Source organism: Heptranchias perlo, chromosome 14 (genome assembly GCF_035084215.1).
Source record: "Heptranchias perlo isolate sHepPer1 chromosome 14, sHepPer1.hap1, whole genome shotgun sequence".
Taxonomy (NCBI): domain Eukaryota; kingdom Metazoa; phylum Chordata; class Chondrichthyes; order Hexanchiformes; family Hexanchidae; genus Heptranchias; species Heptranchias perlo.
In genome coordinates, this window is record NC_090338.1 from 66387864 (window position 1) to 66404415 (window position 16552).

The window sequence follows — 16552 nt, forward strand, 5'->3', positions numbered from 1 at the left end:
ACTCCCTCTGTTCCTCCATCCCCAAGGGGCACCACCTCTGCGGGAACCCCACTGACTGAGCAGATTCAGTTCAAGCGGCACTTAAAAACTCAGCCATTGGGAACTATAAAGATTCTTAAATAACCTTTTATTGGGATCTAGGAATCTTCCTGCTGGGTTGTCTGAAACAATGGCCTGAATATTAGCTCCTGCTTGGGTTGTAGCTGGGACTTCTCTTAATTGAGAATGAATCCCAGCTCTTGAACTGTCTGCTTCAGGGCTCCATGGCAGACCTTAGGCATGGGGCTCTGAGGAACCAAGTGTCCTGATATGGATATACATGGAATTGCGCTTCCTGAGCTGCTGTGTGCAAAGGCACTTTGTGAAAACCCTGGCTGCGGAGAAGCAGAAGCCCAGTACCTTGTACTGATAACTTTGCCCCTTAAAACCAAAGCTGAGAAGCTTTTAGTGGTGAGAATTTACAGCACAGAAACAGGCCATTCGGCTCAAAAGGTCTACGCTGGTGTTTATGCTCCGCACGAGCCTCCTTCCACCTTACTTCACCTCACCCTTTCAGCATATCCTTCTATTCCTTTTATCCTCATGTACTTATCTAGCTTCCCCTTAAATGCAACTATGCTATTCGCCTCAACTACTCCTAGTGATATAATCCTGAACTGTCTTACTGCAGTATGTTTTAAGTTATGTCTGCTCGAAAACTACTGAAGAGTCAGGGAGGAACAAAATGGAAGCATGTCCATATATGGGTTAAATAGGTTACATTGTCACTGATAGGTTGAGGGTGGATAACGTCATGGTCATGTGGATACCACATGGAGTTGGGGGGATATAAAGGATATATATTGAGGGGGAGAGGACCGAACAGGAGCAAAGAAACAGACAGTTTCAAAGATGGTCGCTTTTCTCCAAAGAATTGGGGTAATATCCATCATTTGTACTGACTGCCTTGTTTGTGTGTAACTAATTGTACTTGATCATTAAAATTACTGATGCCAATGTATTGGTTTCTTGTTGAACTAATCTACAGTAGCACGTTCCACATTCTAACCACTCTCTGGGTAAAGAAGTTTCTCCTGAATTCCTTATTGGATTTATTAGTGATTATTATATATTTATGTCCCTAGTTTTGGATTCCCCCACAAGTGGAAACATCTTCTCTACGCATACCCCATTGAATCACTTCATAATTTTAAAGATCTCTATCAGGTCACCTCTCAGCCTCTTTTCTAGAGGAAAAAGCCCCTTCCTGATAGTTTCTGCACTATAAATGTATGCAGCTGGGATACACCGCCTGAGTGACGTGTGGCAGTGTGGTCATCTTAAATCTTAATTCCTGTTTTAGGAATTGGGGTCTAGTATAGGCTGGGGCCCACTGCTATATTGGGAACTGACAATTGCTGGAGTAGCAACCTATTCTCTCCTGATCAGAGTGAACTCTTTATTGCCCCTTATCTTAGTAATTTGTCCATCTCAGCTGACATTTGCTACCGTAGTAGCGATAAGCAAGTTATTCTGTTGTATTTAAGGAAGTGATGAGGGAAATGCCCTCTGGTATCTAGGAATGCTTTCAAATATGGCTACAAACTGCTGCAAGTGGCTCTCAAAATTGGGCAACTCACTGATGTGAAGCAGCCTGTACCCAAGGGAGGATCCCTGGCTGGAGCTCCAAGCACTGATATCACTCAAAAATGAATGGACGCTCTTAAGGCTCAACATCCAGGAGTACCAGGAAGTGCCATAAAAAGGCTACGGTGAAGCTGAGCTCTAACATAGCTGGTCAGCGGAACATGGGGTGGGGGAGGTGGGGGCGAGAGAGTGGGGCTGTTCATAGCTATTCCTGTCACAGTATTGCGCCCTGCTGGTTTTCCTATTCCCCAAAAGTACCTTTTCTGTTGAAGCACATTTATAATAGATGCTGCTGGGAATGATGCTAAACATAGTCTGTGAAACAACACACAGAAAGCTACAGATCTCACTGAGTCCAGGTGTGGACCGCTGATTCCAGCTGTAGCATGACAGTGTGCATTTGATCCTCAGTGAACTACCGCACCTGACTTTGTAAAATACCTGATCTGTTTTAGTGATTGCCTGGAGCTGTGTGGCCTTTTATTAAATGGATCCTGCCCAATGGGTCCGATGGCTTACCAACCTAATTAGATACCATCAGCTGAGTGCATCCATGGGCACGAGAGATTTGGATGGATGGCTCAGGGTGCATCTCCTCCGTGGTGTATTTCCCGCACTGGTAGAAGACCTGAAGTACAACCGTTCAATGTGCAACTGGCACACTTACAAGGGTTCTGCTGAGTCTCTGTAGACACTGCATTCTTGGTCTGTGCTGTGCTGGAGTCAGATATTGATAATTTGAGTATGCTGGCCCACACCAGTGTGTCGGTAGCTCACAGATATCCAGCCAGTATGAACCCCACAAAAACCATCTGGTCCAAGCAAGATCTCGAGGACAGGTTGCACGCCAGGACCGTAGAGGTTTTGGACAACTCTTAACTTTATATGTCTGTGTGTATTTGAAGCCTTGGTGTAGCACGTGTCTTTGGACAATCCGTCCTCATCTTCCTTCACCCTCCCCCTCCCCCCCGCTTCCAATTGGCTGCTAGTACAGGGATACTTTCTAAAGCAGGCCCATGGGAGTCCACTTGTTGAGGAGTTCTCGTCTGCCCTGTTATGGCCAAGATCATGGCTCTTATTGATTCTGCCAACTTGCCATGTTTTTAAAAAAAAAAATATTCTCAGAATATGGGCGACACTGGCAAGGCCACCTTTAATGCCCACTCCTTATTGCCCTGAGGTGGTGATGCCGGGCCTTCTTCTCGAGTCCTTATTTATGGAGATCCCACAGTGATGCTGGATGGAGAATTCCAGGATTTTGACCCAGCAACAACGAAGAAATGGTTGTATATGTCCAAGCCAGGATGCTGCGTGACTAGGAGGGGATCACATATCCATGATCTTGCTGCTCTTGTCCTTTTCTTTGGGAGAGGTGGTGGGGCAGGGAGGTGCTCTTGAATTAAGGTTGACGAGTTGCTGCAGTGCATCCTTTAAATGGTACATACTGCAGCCACAGTGCACCAGCGATGGAGGGGCTGGATATTGAGTTTGGTGATAGGGACACTGATCAAGAGGACTGCTTTGTCCTGAATGGTGTTGAATCTATCGTATGTCCTCTGTGGTTCCTGGCATAGTCTGGGGAAGGGGGGCAGATTTGTCTGTGGTTCCTCATGTTCTCTTACCCAGCCGGAGACTATGGGTATTTCAGAAGGTATAATTCCCAGTGAAAGGGGACCATGTACTTGCAGGTAGAGGTGGGCTCCTCCACACTGAGGATTGGGAGTACAAAGCTAGGCTAGTCCTTGGTTTGCTTTTTTTAAGGTCTTATTAACCTGTGAGTTATAGTTTGGGAGGACTCCCAGTGATATTTACATTTTGTTTTGACTATCCTCAAATGAGTATAGCGCAAAGGGTATCTGGTGCTGAGTGGCACTGGAATTGCTTCAGCAATACTGTCCCAGAGACAGAACTCCATGCTGAGGGGGAGCCCCATGTTATTACACTATGGTTACTTCCTTGGAGATACCTCAGTTAGGAGTTAACTCTTACAGCAGCCTGTTTAGTGTTTCCTGATAAGTATATCCTCTCAGTTCTGGTATCATCCTTGTGAATGTTTTTTGCACCGTCTCCAATGCCTCTGTATCCCTTTTATAATATGGAGAGCAGAATTGTGCACAGTGCTCCAAGTGTGGTCTAACCAAGGTTCTATACAAGTTTAACATAACTTCTCTGCACTTCAATTCTATCCCTCTAGAAATGAACCTTAGTGCTTGGTTTGCCTTTTTTATGGTCTTACTAACCTGCGTCGCTACTTTTAGTGATTTGTATATCTGTACCCCAAGATCCCTTTGCTCCTCTACCCCATTTAGACTCTTATTATCCATCAGTAGGTGGCCTCCTTATTCTTCCTACCAAAATGCACCGCCTCACACTTATCTTTACTGAAATTAATTTGCCAATTACACACCCTTTCTGCAACTTTATTAACGTCTTCTTGCATTTTAACGCTTCTTTCATTTTTATTAACTACACCCCCCCCAATTTCAGGTTGTCCATAGATTTTGATGTAAATTATGAATGACAATGGTCTCAGCACCGATCCCTGCGGAACACCACTTCCCACCTTTTGCCAGTCCAAGTAGCTACCCTTAATCTCTACTCTCTGTTTTCTGTTTTGTAGCCAGCTTGTTATCCATTCTGCTACCTGTCCCCCTGACTCCATATGCTCTGACCATAGTCATGAGTCTACAGTGTGGTACCTTATTGAAGGCCTTTAGAAAATTCAAATATATTACATCTACTGCATTATCCTACTCTGTTACTTCTTCACAGAATTCAATAAGGTTGCTCAAACATGACTTTCCCTTCTGAAATCTGTGCGGACTACTCTTTATTATATTTTTGTTTTCTAGATGTTTTTCTATTTCATCTTTGAGTAAAGATTCCATTATCTTACCTACCACCAATGTTAAGCTAACTGGTCTATAGTTCCTGGACTTATTCTATCTCCCTTTTTAAATATAGGAACAACACATGATTCCGCCAGTCCTCTGCACTATTCCCTTTTCGAATGAATTTATATATATGTAATAGTGCCTCTGCTATCTCTTCCCTAACTTCTTTTAATATGCGCGGATGCAATCCATCCGGACCAGGGGTTTTATCCACTCTTAAGTTTGATTAGTTTATCAATTATCTTTCCCCCTTTTTATCTTAAATATCTTTATATCTTTTTTGATCTCCTCTTCTAATGCTATACCCACCTTGTTGGTCTCCCTGGTAAATACTGAGGCAAAGTAACTATTCAATATTTTTGCCATTTCGCTGTCATTACCTGTGAGTTTATGGACAGCAGGTATAATGCAGTGTGTCTCGGTTGTGTTATAGAAAAACGTGTATTCCAAAGGTTGAAACACTCAGCAACAGTTTCAAGTTTCCCTGTAGTTGGGTTTGTATCTGTGTTGTAAACATGGAGGGAAGCTCTCTTTCCTTGATTAAAGCAATTATTTCAAACAATTCATTATGCCCTTCAGGCGCAGGCAGCTCTGGAGACCAATTCAGAGCCACACATTTCTGCCAGTAGATTAACAGCACATCACTGTATTGTGGACAAAACAATTCTATGTTCCCAGGTTTTAAAAGGATTTAGTGAAACAGAAGAAGGGCTTCCACAGGCTACTCTGAAGCTTCCTATATGCACTGCTTTTGGTCTTCACTGTGATAGAGAGATTATTAATTGACCACTTTTGCAGCTTTAGAATGCAGATTGTCAGGAAGAATTATATCCAGAAAATGTAACCACAATCTGTACACTAGGTAGTATCTACACATGATCCTTTCAGCTTCAGACCTGGGTTCCAATTTAGCGTGAACAATGGAGATTTGAGTGTCCTTGTGGGGATTTACATGACCCAGACAGCACCTGCATGGTAGTCCATGGTGGTGGTGACATATTGTAGCAGTAAGGATGCAAAGTTTGTGGCTGAGCCAAACATCCGGGGGACCCCCGAAGGCTGCCACTCAAGTCAGTGGGAGATACAGACCTCCACTTGGCTGGCCCTGGGCCCGGCAGCACACTTGAAGGGGAAAAAAAGAAAAGTCTTTTGGAGCTCTCAAGTCCTTGGTTGAGCCACTGCGCTAATAGCACCAAGAGACCATGTTACATTTGACTAGCATCAAATTGATCCTCAGCAGGCAATTCCAAGAGGATTATAAGGGGTACAAGATATGCACCACTTACAATTTATTAAGTGCTATAATTAGAGCCCCAATTGGGATCCCAGCAAATTAGATTTTTGCCTTTGCCATTGTAATTTTTTTTTCAATGATTAAAAAATCCACTGGCAGAGAACAAAGACTAAAATGCTTAGCTCGTATCACACCTCTGATACCATAGCACTTATGTTCATACAGCTACTTACACCAACCTTATCACATCAAGATGTCTCAAAGCACTTAACAAAATGAATTACTTTTGAGGTGCAGCGACTGCAACGTGGGCAAAGACAGCGGCAGAGCTGTTTGTCCGATTATAGCTAACGAACCCATGTTACCGTGAGAACATATGAGAAAAGGCCACGAAGCCTGTCCCATCCAGTAAACAGTACAACTTTGTACACTGTTCGCCTGCCTCTAAACCACACCATCTCCTAGGCAAAAAAAAGAGTAAAACATGTGGCCAATTCAACAAACACTCTGGGGAATTCCTTTCCAGTTCCCTTTGGTAATCAAACAAAACTCCAGGAGCCCACAACTCCTTGTAATCACAGCTAACTAGCATGGAACCCTCCATAGCTGGAAATGTCTTCTTTACTCAGGAACTTGCCAAGATCCCTTCTAAAGGACTGTAGTGACTCCATGCTCACGTCTCAGCAGTTTGTTTGCTACAACTTCCTGAAAATAAATACTTCCTGGCATCTAACCTAATGCTTTGCTTACGTGTTTTACAGATATTTATTACATATTTATCTACCCATCAATGTATAACATATGAAAAGTCTTGCATATAGCATGCACTTCTTGCAATTTTCGCACTTACTTCCTATAACACTTATCCCATCAAACTTCTGACTTACCATGAGCAACATCACTGGCGATCTGCTGGTATATATTAAAAAAGTTTTGGATCTTGCACACACTTCCTGCAAGTGTCACACCTACTTCTTGTGACACTTTACTATTGATTGTGTGAAGTGATAAGGTGCTGTATAAACACAAGTGTTATAGTATCATGCCAGAGGTGATACTATAAGCATTCTGGTCTTTGATCTCCATGACTGGATTTTAAAAAATCATTAAAAAAAATAAGAACTCGATAGCGCAAAACAGGTGACAGTGAAATCAGCAGTCCATTTCACACCCCGTCTGTATTTTTTTCCATTGACCTCCAATTCACCATGAGCAATGCTATGGGAGATCTGCTATTCTATATAATGGAATTAGGGGAGAAGTATGAAGAGAGAATCCTCTGTTACTATATAATAGAATTTGGGAAGAAGGTTTAAGAGGGGAAACCTAACCAATCTTACAAAAAAACACACGCTCATGGGAATGATCAGTATTTTTCTGCACAGTAACAAGATTGATGTGTGAGAGACAATGGAAAATGCCCCCTATTAACTGAGTCCTCAACTATCACCTGAAACTCCAAGTACATCAAGTAGGGAAGAAAAGGGCACTGTTTAAATGTCACTTCACTGACCAGGAGTAGGCACCATGGTATTGCACTTGCAACAGCAGAAATTGCACCAGCAACATGGGTGCCTTTAGTTGCAGTATAAGTCAGGCAGGGGGTGGGTCCGGTAAACTTCCGCACCCAGATGTGAACTATAAAGATGGAACCAGCTACAAACATGAGATAGTGGTGTGGAATTGAATAAGAGAACAGGGTCTGCCAAGACCGAATGGTCCCATTCTCGATTTTTAAGTAATAAGTGCATTTACCTTGTTGCTGCTGCATCATGGTGTTAAGTGATGGTTGCTGGGGTTTGGGAGGTTGCATGCCAGGTGTCAGAAAGTCCAGACTAATGTTAACACTTGGGTCTGACCAGGTGGAAGGCAAAAATGGCTTGACTGCTTTCTGGCTCTCTTGCATATTCTGCGTGGGGACAGCGACAGCATTAGGTTTTGACAAAGGCGTGGACAACATCTGCAAGGGCTGAAAGAGAGAGACACTAGTTTGTTAAATAGCACAAGACATTCAAAATTGGATGACTCTTCCCCCTCCTTCCTATTTCCTCCTCTCGCTCTCTTCCCCTAGATCCCCTCACTCCCTGCTAAATGTACTGTCCCAAGTAATCCTAAGCCATACAGATTAGAAGGTCCTAGGGTTGTTTCCTGGTCTATGTTGAGTTAGCTGATCTAGCAGTTATGCTGCTTCAGTTGGCCTCAGCAGGGTCCCTGCTTCCCGATCACTGTCCAGTGGCCTGTGCCTGAAAGTATGTGTGTAAGGATGTTGGCCAAGAACAATTTTGAGCATACCCATGAAAAATGGCATGCTTGAGTGAGGTACAAGGAGGGCAGCTGGCACCTGTGGAACTGTATACCCACTAACAGTCAGTGCCTTCAGGAGAGAGGAGAACAAAAATCATCAGAAAACAAACTAAACAACCGTTGACATGGGGACAAAAGTAAGAGTTAATGGTTAATTAATTTTTAACCTTTCAGTGAGACATCGAATTATTTTTGTGGCGACTAGGGTGTGACGACTTGTCTTCTCGTGGCCTTGTGAAACTCCCTCCCTAAACCCTTCCACTTACTCTCTCTCCGCCCCCTCAAAACCCATCCCGTCAGGCTTTTAGTTGCCTCTCCTAACTTTCCCACCGAGGCTCGGGGGTCCATTCCTTTCTTCCTCCATGAAGCACCTTGGGACGATTATCTAAGTTAAAATGCTACATCATGCGAGGTGTTGTTGTTGTTGCCGCCAATAATAAAAGGGCCATCCTTTCAAATAGCACAATGACCTGAGGACTAATGCCAAGTATTTTAAATATTGTACGTACCTTCTAGTATTTTGTGCATTACTTCATTAATCATTAAAAGCACGTTAAAAACGACACTATCAGCTCCAGTTTTGAATGACATTTGCAGAGGTCACCGAGAATTCATCAGTAATCCAGCCACTAGCCATACTAATACCCTATAGGGAAGGGAAAATTGCACCTGGGCCGATGAATGCTTGTGCGACACACTCAGTTCATCATTACTTCATCACTAATTCTGGTCCTTCGCCTAGTGTTATTACAGCTCAAAAAGCTCCTGCCAGCTACATCAATGTACCGTCCCTTGCAGCATTAAGCCATACAGACTAGAAGGTCTTAGGGGTTGGAAAGGCAAAATCTGCAACTGTATTAAAAACAGAAAATGCTGGAAATTCACAGCAGGTCCTTCAATCTCAGAGAAAAGAAAAAGGTTAACCTTTCAGGTACACATCCTTCATCAGATCTGGGTAACATCGACAGCCAATACATACATAACTCGGCTTTTCTCTTTACACATGCTGACAGATTTGCTCTGTACATCCAGCATTTCCTGTTTTTCCTTCAGATTTTTCCATTTTTTTTCCTCTTTAAGTGTACCTCTGGCCATTTCTCACACCTCAAAACATTAATATGCCCACCATTATACTTCAAGCAGATCTGGCAACCAACACGCTCCTGAACTGCTGGCCGGGACATTTCAGATCCAACATGAAAAATAAATCGGACCTTGACAGCTGAGCTCTAACCCATTTATGGTATTAACTCCTGGTCACAAACTTGCACCCACCTGGGATCTGGATACAGACATACTGGTACCAGTGACAGCTACGGTGTTGGTGGCTGACATAGCAAAGTTCATGCTCTGGGATGAGGTCATAGTTGACTGCGAACCAGCCGTCAGATCGAACAGCTCCGTGGCAGCTGCAGGAAGCTGAACAGGGGCATGATGCATGTTGCTATAAACGTCCCCACTTAACATGCCGGCCTGGTTGGACTGGACTTGGTTGAAGGTACTCCATTCACCAAAATCAGCGTTCCCACTGGTCGGTGCGCCTGCAAGTAAGGGGGTAACGGTGAATGAAATAAGTGTGCAATGAACCAGAATCAAAGCAGACCCAATGTGCTCAACTCATGTCTATAGGTAGGTAGCATCTCGTCCTTCTCCTCTTGCATATTCTCATTTGTTTTAGCAAAAAGTAACACAAAAATACTATATTAACTCGCATATAAATCACACTTACAAAAAAAGGTTTAAACTGGGGGTGTAGCTTACATACGGGTTAATTTTTTCCCTCTGCGGGTACGGCTCAAGTTTGAGATGCGGCCAATAACTGGAAAAACTATTTCTTCTTAATTTCAAATATGTCAGTAATTTCTATTTGCTCTCTTATTCGACATGGCAGCCTTTGTGTGAGAACTTATGGCTATATTTTGCTGTTTGTGAATAAAGGGTCAAATCTCTTTTATCTAAGCCTGCCAGTACCGAGGGAACGCCACACTATCTGAAGTACCGATCTTCAGACGAGACGTTAATGTCTTCAAGGACAGGCAGACAGTTTAAGAATCCCATGGCACTATTTGAAGGAGTGTCTCCCCGTGTCCTAACATTCTCTCAACCCACACCACCAAGGACAGATTAACTGGTCATTCATCTAATTTTCTGTCTGGGGGAGCTTGCTGTGCACAAAATGGCTGCCATGCTGCCCATATAACAGTCATTGCAATACAAGTAATTCACTCTATGTGAAGCAGGCTGAGATACTTGAGACACATGATCAGGGTGCTATGCAAATGCAAAATTTGAAGTTAAAATTAAAAAGGATACAGAGAGGAGAGAGAGAGCAGGAGGAAAAAATATTACAGAGCAAGTGAAGGAAATGTTTAAATATTTTTATGTTAAATTGTGCTTTGAGTGTACTCAGGGTTAATATTATAGGAACAAAAGCTATTCCTGTTAGTATTATTGCTAAAGGCACTTAATGTTTCTGCAATGCTAAATAAACAAAACTAGTTGGCCTGGGAGACAGAAATGTCCACAAATGTCCCAGGGTTCTCAGTAAAATTTTATCTAGACTGTCAGCAAAGTAGTCCTGGCTGCAAACTACCATCACATAGGATTTCAAAGAAATGCAGCTAACTTATGTAAAAAAAAAGCCCACTTGCATTGTTTGCCAGTCATTTTGCTTTAGACCCCAAGACTTTGTTCCCATGTAATAGCAGGTTAAACTGCTGTTCATATTATTAACTGCTGCAGAAAGGGCAGGCCTTAATCATTCACCCATTTAGTAAAAGCTAAGAGCATAGCTAGTAAATTTATCAAAAATGAAAACAGTATCTGCTACCCATCATCATTTCCCAACTATGTTTCAGGTGGAACTGAACCCCTACAATTTTCTCCTCATATCTTTCCTCTCAAAAATAATTGTTCCTGTTAGTCATAGCTCTAGGGCTGTACCCAAGGGGTTGTTGCCTGTGTCTGAACCGTCAACAGGCTATTCAACTATAGAGGCACCATAGACAAGCCCAATCCAGTCTTCACCAAATGTCCACCCACGCACACTTTTCAGAGTCACTGTGTTGTGATCAGGCACAAGAGCCTTGGCTGATATTTTGTTTTATCCTCCTTAATCCAGGAACACTGAGGCCAATTGTAACACCCAAAGTAGTGCCTATTGGAGTTTGATTAAGTGAGCATGGGCCAGGGATGGGACCTTTCCAATATGTCTCAATACCACACCCTAAAGTGCATTTATTCATGTAGACACTGGGAAGGCATCAAGCAAAACCTCTCTTTTTTTTGATGGGGGTAGAAGAGTGATGACAATGATCCCAAAATATACTACATTTCTGCAAGCAACTTATGAAGAAGTAAATATTTGAATTATTTGAGTTTTTTCAGCATTATTAACAAAAGTGGAACCTCTTATCTGAACTCCAATTATGTACCCCCCTGATAATCCGCCACAGTTTTGCAGGATGAAGCCTTGCAAAAGATGCCAAAACTCCATATTTCTTTTGTTATTTGGATTTCCCTGGTCTTCAGTCCTGTGTCTAGTGTTGTACTATTCATCCAGCAATAAAATTTGAAGACTGTCGATTATTTGTCAATTCCCATTATGGAGGGCAGATTGGAGGCACACCAAACTTTAAATGAACAAGAAAGGCCGCATTGTGATCAATGGAATCGCATGCTGCTCGTTTACAGATGCATTAGTTAGCATCCACAGCTGCTTGTTAAAAATGCTTCAAGTAATTTCAGATTTTAAACAGTCTGCTGGCTGCAACAGGCCTACGTGAAATGAGTTTGGGTGGTCTCAGTCCAATTCCTGGTGGGAATATCCCACAGCACAATATGACCCCTGCACAGCACAGCTGGGTGGAAAATGTTGAAGTATCACAGTAATTCAGTTGGGTGGGAGGCGGGGGGGGGGGGAGGGGGGGAGTTCTTCTGAGGTTGGAGCTTAGGCTCATTATTAAAACCACAGAAGTTTACAGCACAGATGACGACCATTCGGACCGCTGTGTCTGTACCAGCTCTTTGCTTGAGCACTCTCCCGACAGCCCTGTATCTTCCTTTGCTTCAAATACTTTTCCCTTAAAAGATGCAACGATCGCCACCTCCACTCCCTGTGGCAAAGCATTACATGGTTCCAACAGAAAGAAATTTCTCTAAATCTCTCCCTTTATGCTGTCAGGTTTTTTTGTATGTGTACTTGGGTTACGGGCGATACTGGCAAGGTAGTGTTTATTTGCCATTAGGGCGAGAAGAACCAACCACTTAGTGTGGGATTGAAGTCATGTGAAATAATCCACCTCTATTTATCTTTTTTGATGAATGGCTTAATTCAACCCTATGTATTTGGGTAGATTCAAATGGCCACTGGAGCTGGTGGAGGGGGTGGGGGGGCGGAAAGAGAATTGTTCTGGTGGCTACATGTAGCAAAATCATAAACTTTTTTTTTTAAAAAGCATTTACGACATAGGAACCAATAATGCAATGTTTGGTGCTTATATCGCTTGTTCAACACTCTGTTCATCTGCTGCACTGTAACGCACCCTCAAAGTACTTGTGGCGCTCAATGTCAGCAGACCTTTCTCTTATTTGTTCTTGGGATGTGTGCGACAGTATTTATTGCTCATCCTTCACTGCCCCGAGAGCAGTAAGAGTCAACCACATAATGTGGGACTGGAGTCACGTGTAGGTTAGACCAGATAGGGGCGGTAAGTTCTCTTCTCTAAAGGACATTAATGAACCGGTTGGGTTTTTACAACAAGCCAGCAACTTTCATGACCATTTTATCTGATGCTAGCAAACAAATTATCAGAGTTATTAAACTTACAATCTCTGGGTGCTAGGTACCATACTACCATAATAACCAGGAACATTGATAACTGACTCTCCAAGCAGAGTAAATAGTCCTTCCCTTTCACCTTTTCAAAACCCTTCAGAATTTGAAAAATCCTTGTTAAATCGCAGCCTTCTTTGCTCCAGTGGAAAAAGTCCCAATGTTGAGACAGAGTGGGTGATGTTTTACTCTGGATCTACATCGGACACTGGATGTCGGGAATGGAAAGTGTTCCACTTACCAGTGCCAACAACCCTCACCTTGGTGAGTGCAAAAATGGTCATTAAAAAAACAAATTACAAAATATATTTAAAGAATACAGTTATTTGAGAAGATTAAATCACAAGATCAATCTGAGGGGAAAGATCCTTATTAAATGACTTCATCTGAGAACCTTGTGGATTTCCCATCAAAAGGCAATTACCAGGTGCCTGAAATGAACGTTCCATTACACAGCATGAACATCTCTTACCTTGATGCATACAAAATTCACACAAAAAAAAATTAAAATAAATGCCTCTTTCAAATCGGCAGATATTATTCTGCTTCATTGACATCACAACCTGCTGTTCTATCCCAGAGCGAACAGCAGAGCTTCCTGTAGTCGTTACACTCCTTCACAGCACTTGGTCTCATCAACAGCACGATGGTGGTGCTGTGAGTTATCGATTTAATTAAATTAATCAGCATACAATTATATGAAATAATAGCTGTTGTGGAGTGATATTGAGCCTATTCTGTCATTCATAACTCTCCCGTCATAATATCACAGCCTGAGGTGAAAGAAGTCATGAAGTATCATCAGATTAGGGTGTAGCTTTGAGAGTTCATACAGACCTCAGCAAAAGCGTCTCTTTCCAAACAATATCTTTACCCTGATTGTCTCTCAACACTTCCTCTCTAGATAGAAGACTCTTGAACAAGAATAATCTGAAAGGGGTGGGGGGGGGGGGAAATTTAACGAAAGCCTGTAATCCTCGACTTTATTCAAATATATGAAAACTGTTTTTTTGGTGACACTTACTTGTAAATTATCTGTTTCTGACTGAGACCCATCAATGCTGAGTTCAAGAGTCAGTCACTTTTTCGTAGAAATATGTAAACATCAAAAACGAGAGATTGTTTGGCAAAGTTATGGCACAGATCAGTTATACAAACTACTCCTCTTAATTAAATTCACTTAATTCAAATGGTCCGATCATTCAATTTTTTGTAAGCACTGCATTCCCACTTTGCGGTGTTATTTCTGTTGCATAATTCAAATTATTGGATAGTTCTTTTTAAAGCCTAAAATTGACTTCAAATTATTAGCAGACTGTATACGTGGTTTAATACATTGGTTCCCGGTCTGGTAATGTCTCGATTTTAAAATTCTCATCCTTGATTTCAAATCTCTCCACGACCTCGCCCCTCCTTATCTCTGTAACCTCTTCCAGCTCTACAACCCTCCGAGATCTCCTCGCTCCTCCAAATCTGCCTCTTGCCCATCCCCAATTTTCATCGCTCTACCATTGGCGGCTGTGCCTTCAGCTGCCTAGGCCCTAAGCTCTGGAATTCCCTCTCTAAACCTCTCTGCCCCTCTATCCTCCATTAAGACGCTCCTTAAAACCTACCTATCAAGCTTTTGGTCACCTTACCTAATATCTCCTTATGTGGCTCATTGTCAAATTCGATAACGCTCCTGTGAAGCGCCTTGGGATGTTTTATTACGTTAAAGGCGCTATATAAATGCAAGTTGTCGTTGATATTCTCTCCTCCTTCTCTCCCCAACCCCCTCCTCAATTTTCTACTCTCCTCAAGTTCATGTTCAGTTATGGTTCCAGCAGGACTGGTTGCTCTCTATTTCTTTGTCTGAGTGGCCATTCTTCAGGTACAAGCCCAGTGAGTGTCAGATTATTCAACCATAGAGGGCATCACAGCTTGAGCCTCTCCATACCTGGTGTTTCCTATCTCTCTCTCTCTCACATGCACATGACTCAGCAGGGGTCGATGAAAAGGAAACCTAGGGGATTTCCCCCACCCACCCCGCCGCCTCCGATCCTGGCCCAGAGCACTGCTGTCAATTGTAATGCCTCGACTGCTAGGCCAGCTGAGATTACCTAACCCAGCACGGGGATCAAACCCGGAGACTCACTGGTCTACTGGGCTCAGGACCACACTGAGTGGTACCATCACCCTTGGTTGGGGGGGCGGGAAGAGAAGAGGGGTGCAGAGGGAAAGAGAAGTTCAGATATTCCTTTCTCACCATGATACTGAATCTATAGTTGATCAGGCTAAATGTCCCCATTTCAACAGTGAGAGACTAGGAGGACAAATAAGTCAGTTTTGAGCTGCCTTTGCTGTATTAATTTAGAAGCTGTACAGCAATGGTAATAGCCCCTTCGGAAATCATTTCTCAAAGAAGATTAATCATTGCTGAACAGTTTCAGTCCCTTTAGAAATCATTTTTCAAATTTGATTAATCCTTTTTATAACACTTACGGTCCCTCTAGAAATAACATTCAACCCAGATTAATCATTTTTGAATGGTTATGAGACCTTAAAAGCATTTAGGTTATATAAACCTATTACAGGTATCTGCGTCAAGTAGCATTTAAAAGTATGTACATATAACTGGATAAAATAAGCAAATGTAAATCAACTGCCCGAGACTACTAATTATTATATATTTTTAAAACTCTCAAAACTGGGTTTTAAATATGTACAGTATGCAAGATTTAAAAATGTACAATAAAAATTATTAATGGACCTGAATCCCCTTCCCCCTCCACTCACTACCCTTCCATTCCCCTCCCCATCAATTTGAACATCAAGTAAAACCATCTCTGAACTACTGCTGTAGTATTTTTTTGAAGCTGTATTTAAAGATATGAGTAACTAGCAGAAAGCAGGACTTATCACTTCTAAATAGTGCTAGGTTCATTAATCTCTTACTGTATGCTACCAGGCTCTGCTCAATTGGGTTATACACAGAATTACTATCTGGAAGTGAGATGCAAGGCTATAATCGAATGTTGCAGAATGAATTGGAAGCCCAAGACTAGATATTTACTGCTATCTTTCACAAGTACAAATGATGCTCTGTACTGCTTTATAAACTCAAGCAGTGGAACTTGTTCCTTTAGAGCTGCAGGCATCTTTGCTGCTGTGTGCAGTGAATACATTTGGAGGAACAGTAATTTGCAATATTTTTATAGCCGGTTTCCAAAGGAAGTTTTATTTTTGATGAACTGTGTAAAATCCTAGCTTTGAGGTGGTGAAAATCTCAATGAAGGCAGTGATCCTAAAAGGACATTCATGATAAGCGAGATCATCAAGTGTACTTGTGGTCATTTTGCTGTTATTATCACTCCTCAGAATAACTACTTACAGCAACAATGAAACTAGAAACTACTTCTGACACACAGCAGCTAGTATTTAACATGTAAAGGCAATGGGGAACAGTCATGTAGACCAGAAGGTCCCTGGTTCAATCCCTTTTGATAAGGTAGTTGGTAACAACTCCTCCTCCTTTCCCCCCACCCCACGCCCCTACAGGGCATGACGATTGCCCTTAGTGCCCCTAATTTAAGGAATGGAAAATCAGGTGAGGTTCCTACGCCTCATTGTCTAGTGACCCCTGCTGGAAGTGCAGGTGTGTGGGCAGCTTGTGAGAACAAA

General features: G+C 42.4%; 1 protein-coding gene across 5 annotated transcripts in view; it reads right to left on the reverse strand.

Moving 5' to 3' along the window:
• clint1a (clathrin interactor 1a) overlaps positions 1-16552 on the reverse strand; it is a 177989-nt gene that overhangs the window by 5333 nt on the left and 156104 nt on the right. For 4 of the 5 annotated variants that reach the window (XM_067996538.1, XM_067996534.1, XM_067996535.1 and 1 more), the window contains 2 exons: positions 9334-9599; positions 7510-7723 (listed from right to left, as the gene is read on the reverse strand). In XM_067996538.1, coding sequence (XP_067852639.1) covers positions 7510-7723; positions 9334-9599 — 480 coding nt within the window. The remainder of the gene's footprint in view (positions 1-7509; positions 7724-9333; positions 9600-16552) is intronic. The other variant, XM_067996537.1, reaches the window with a different exon arrangement.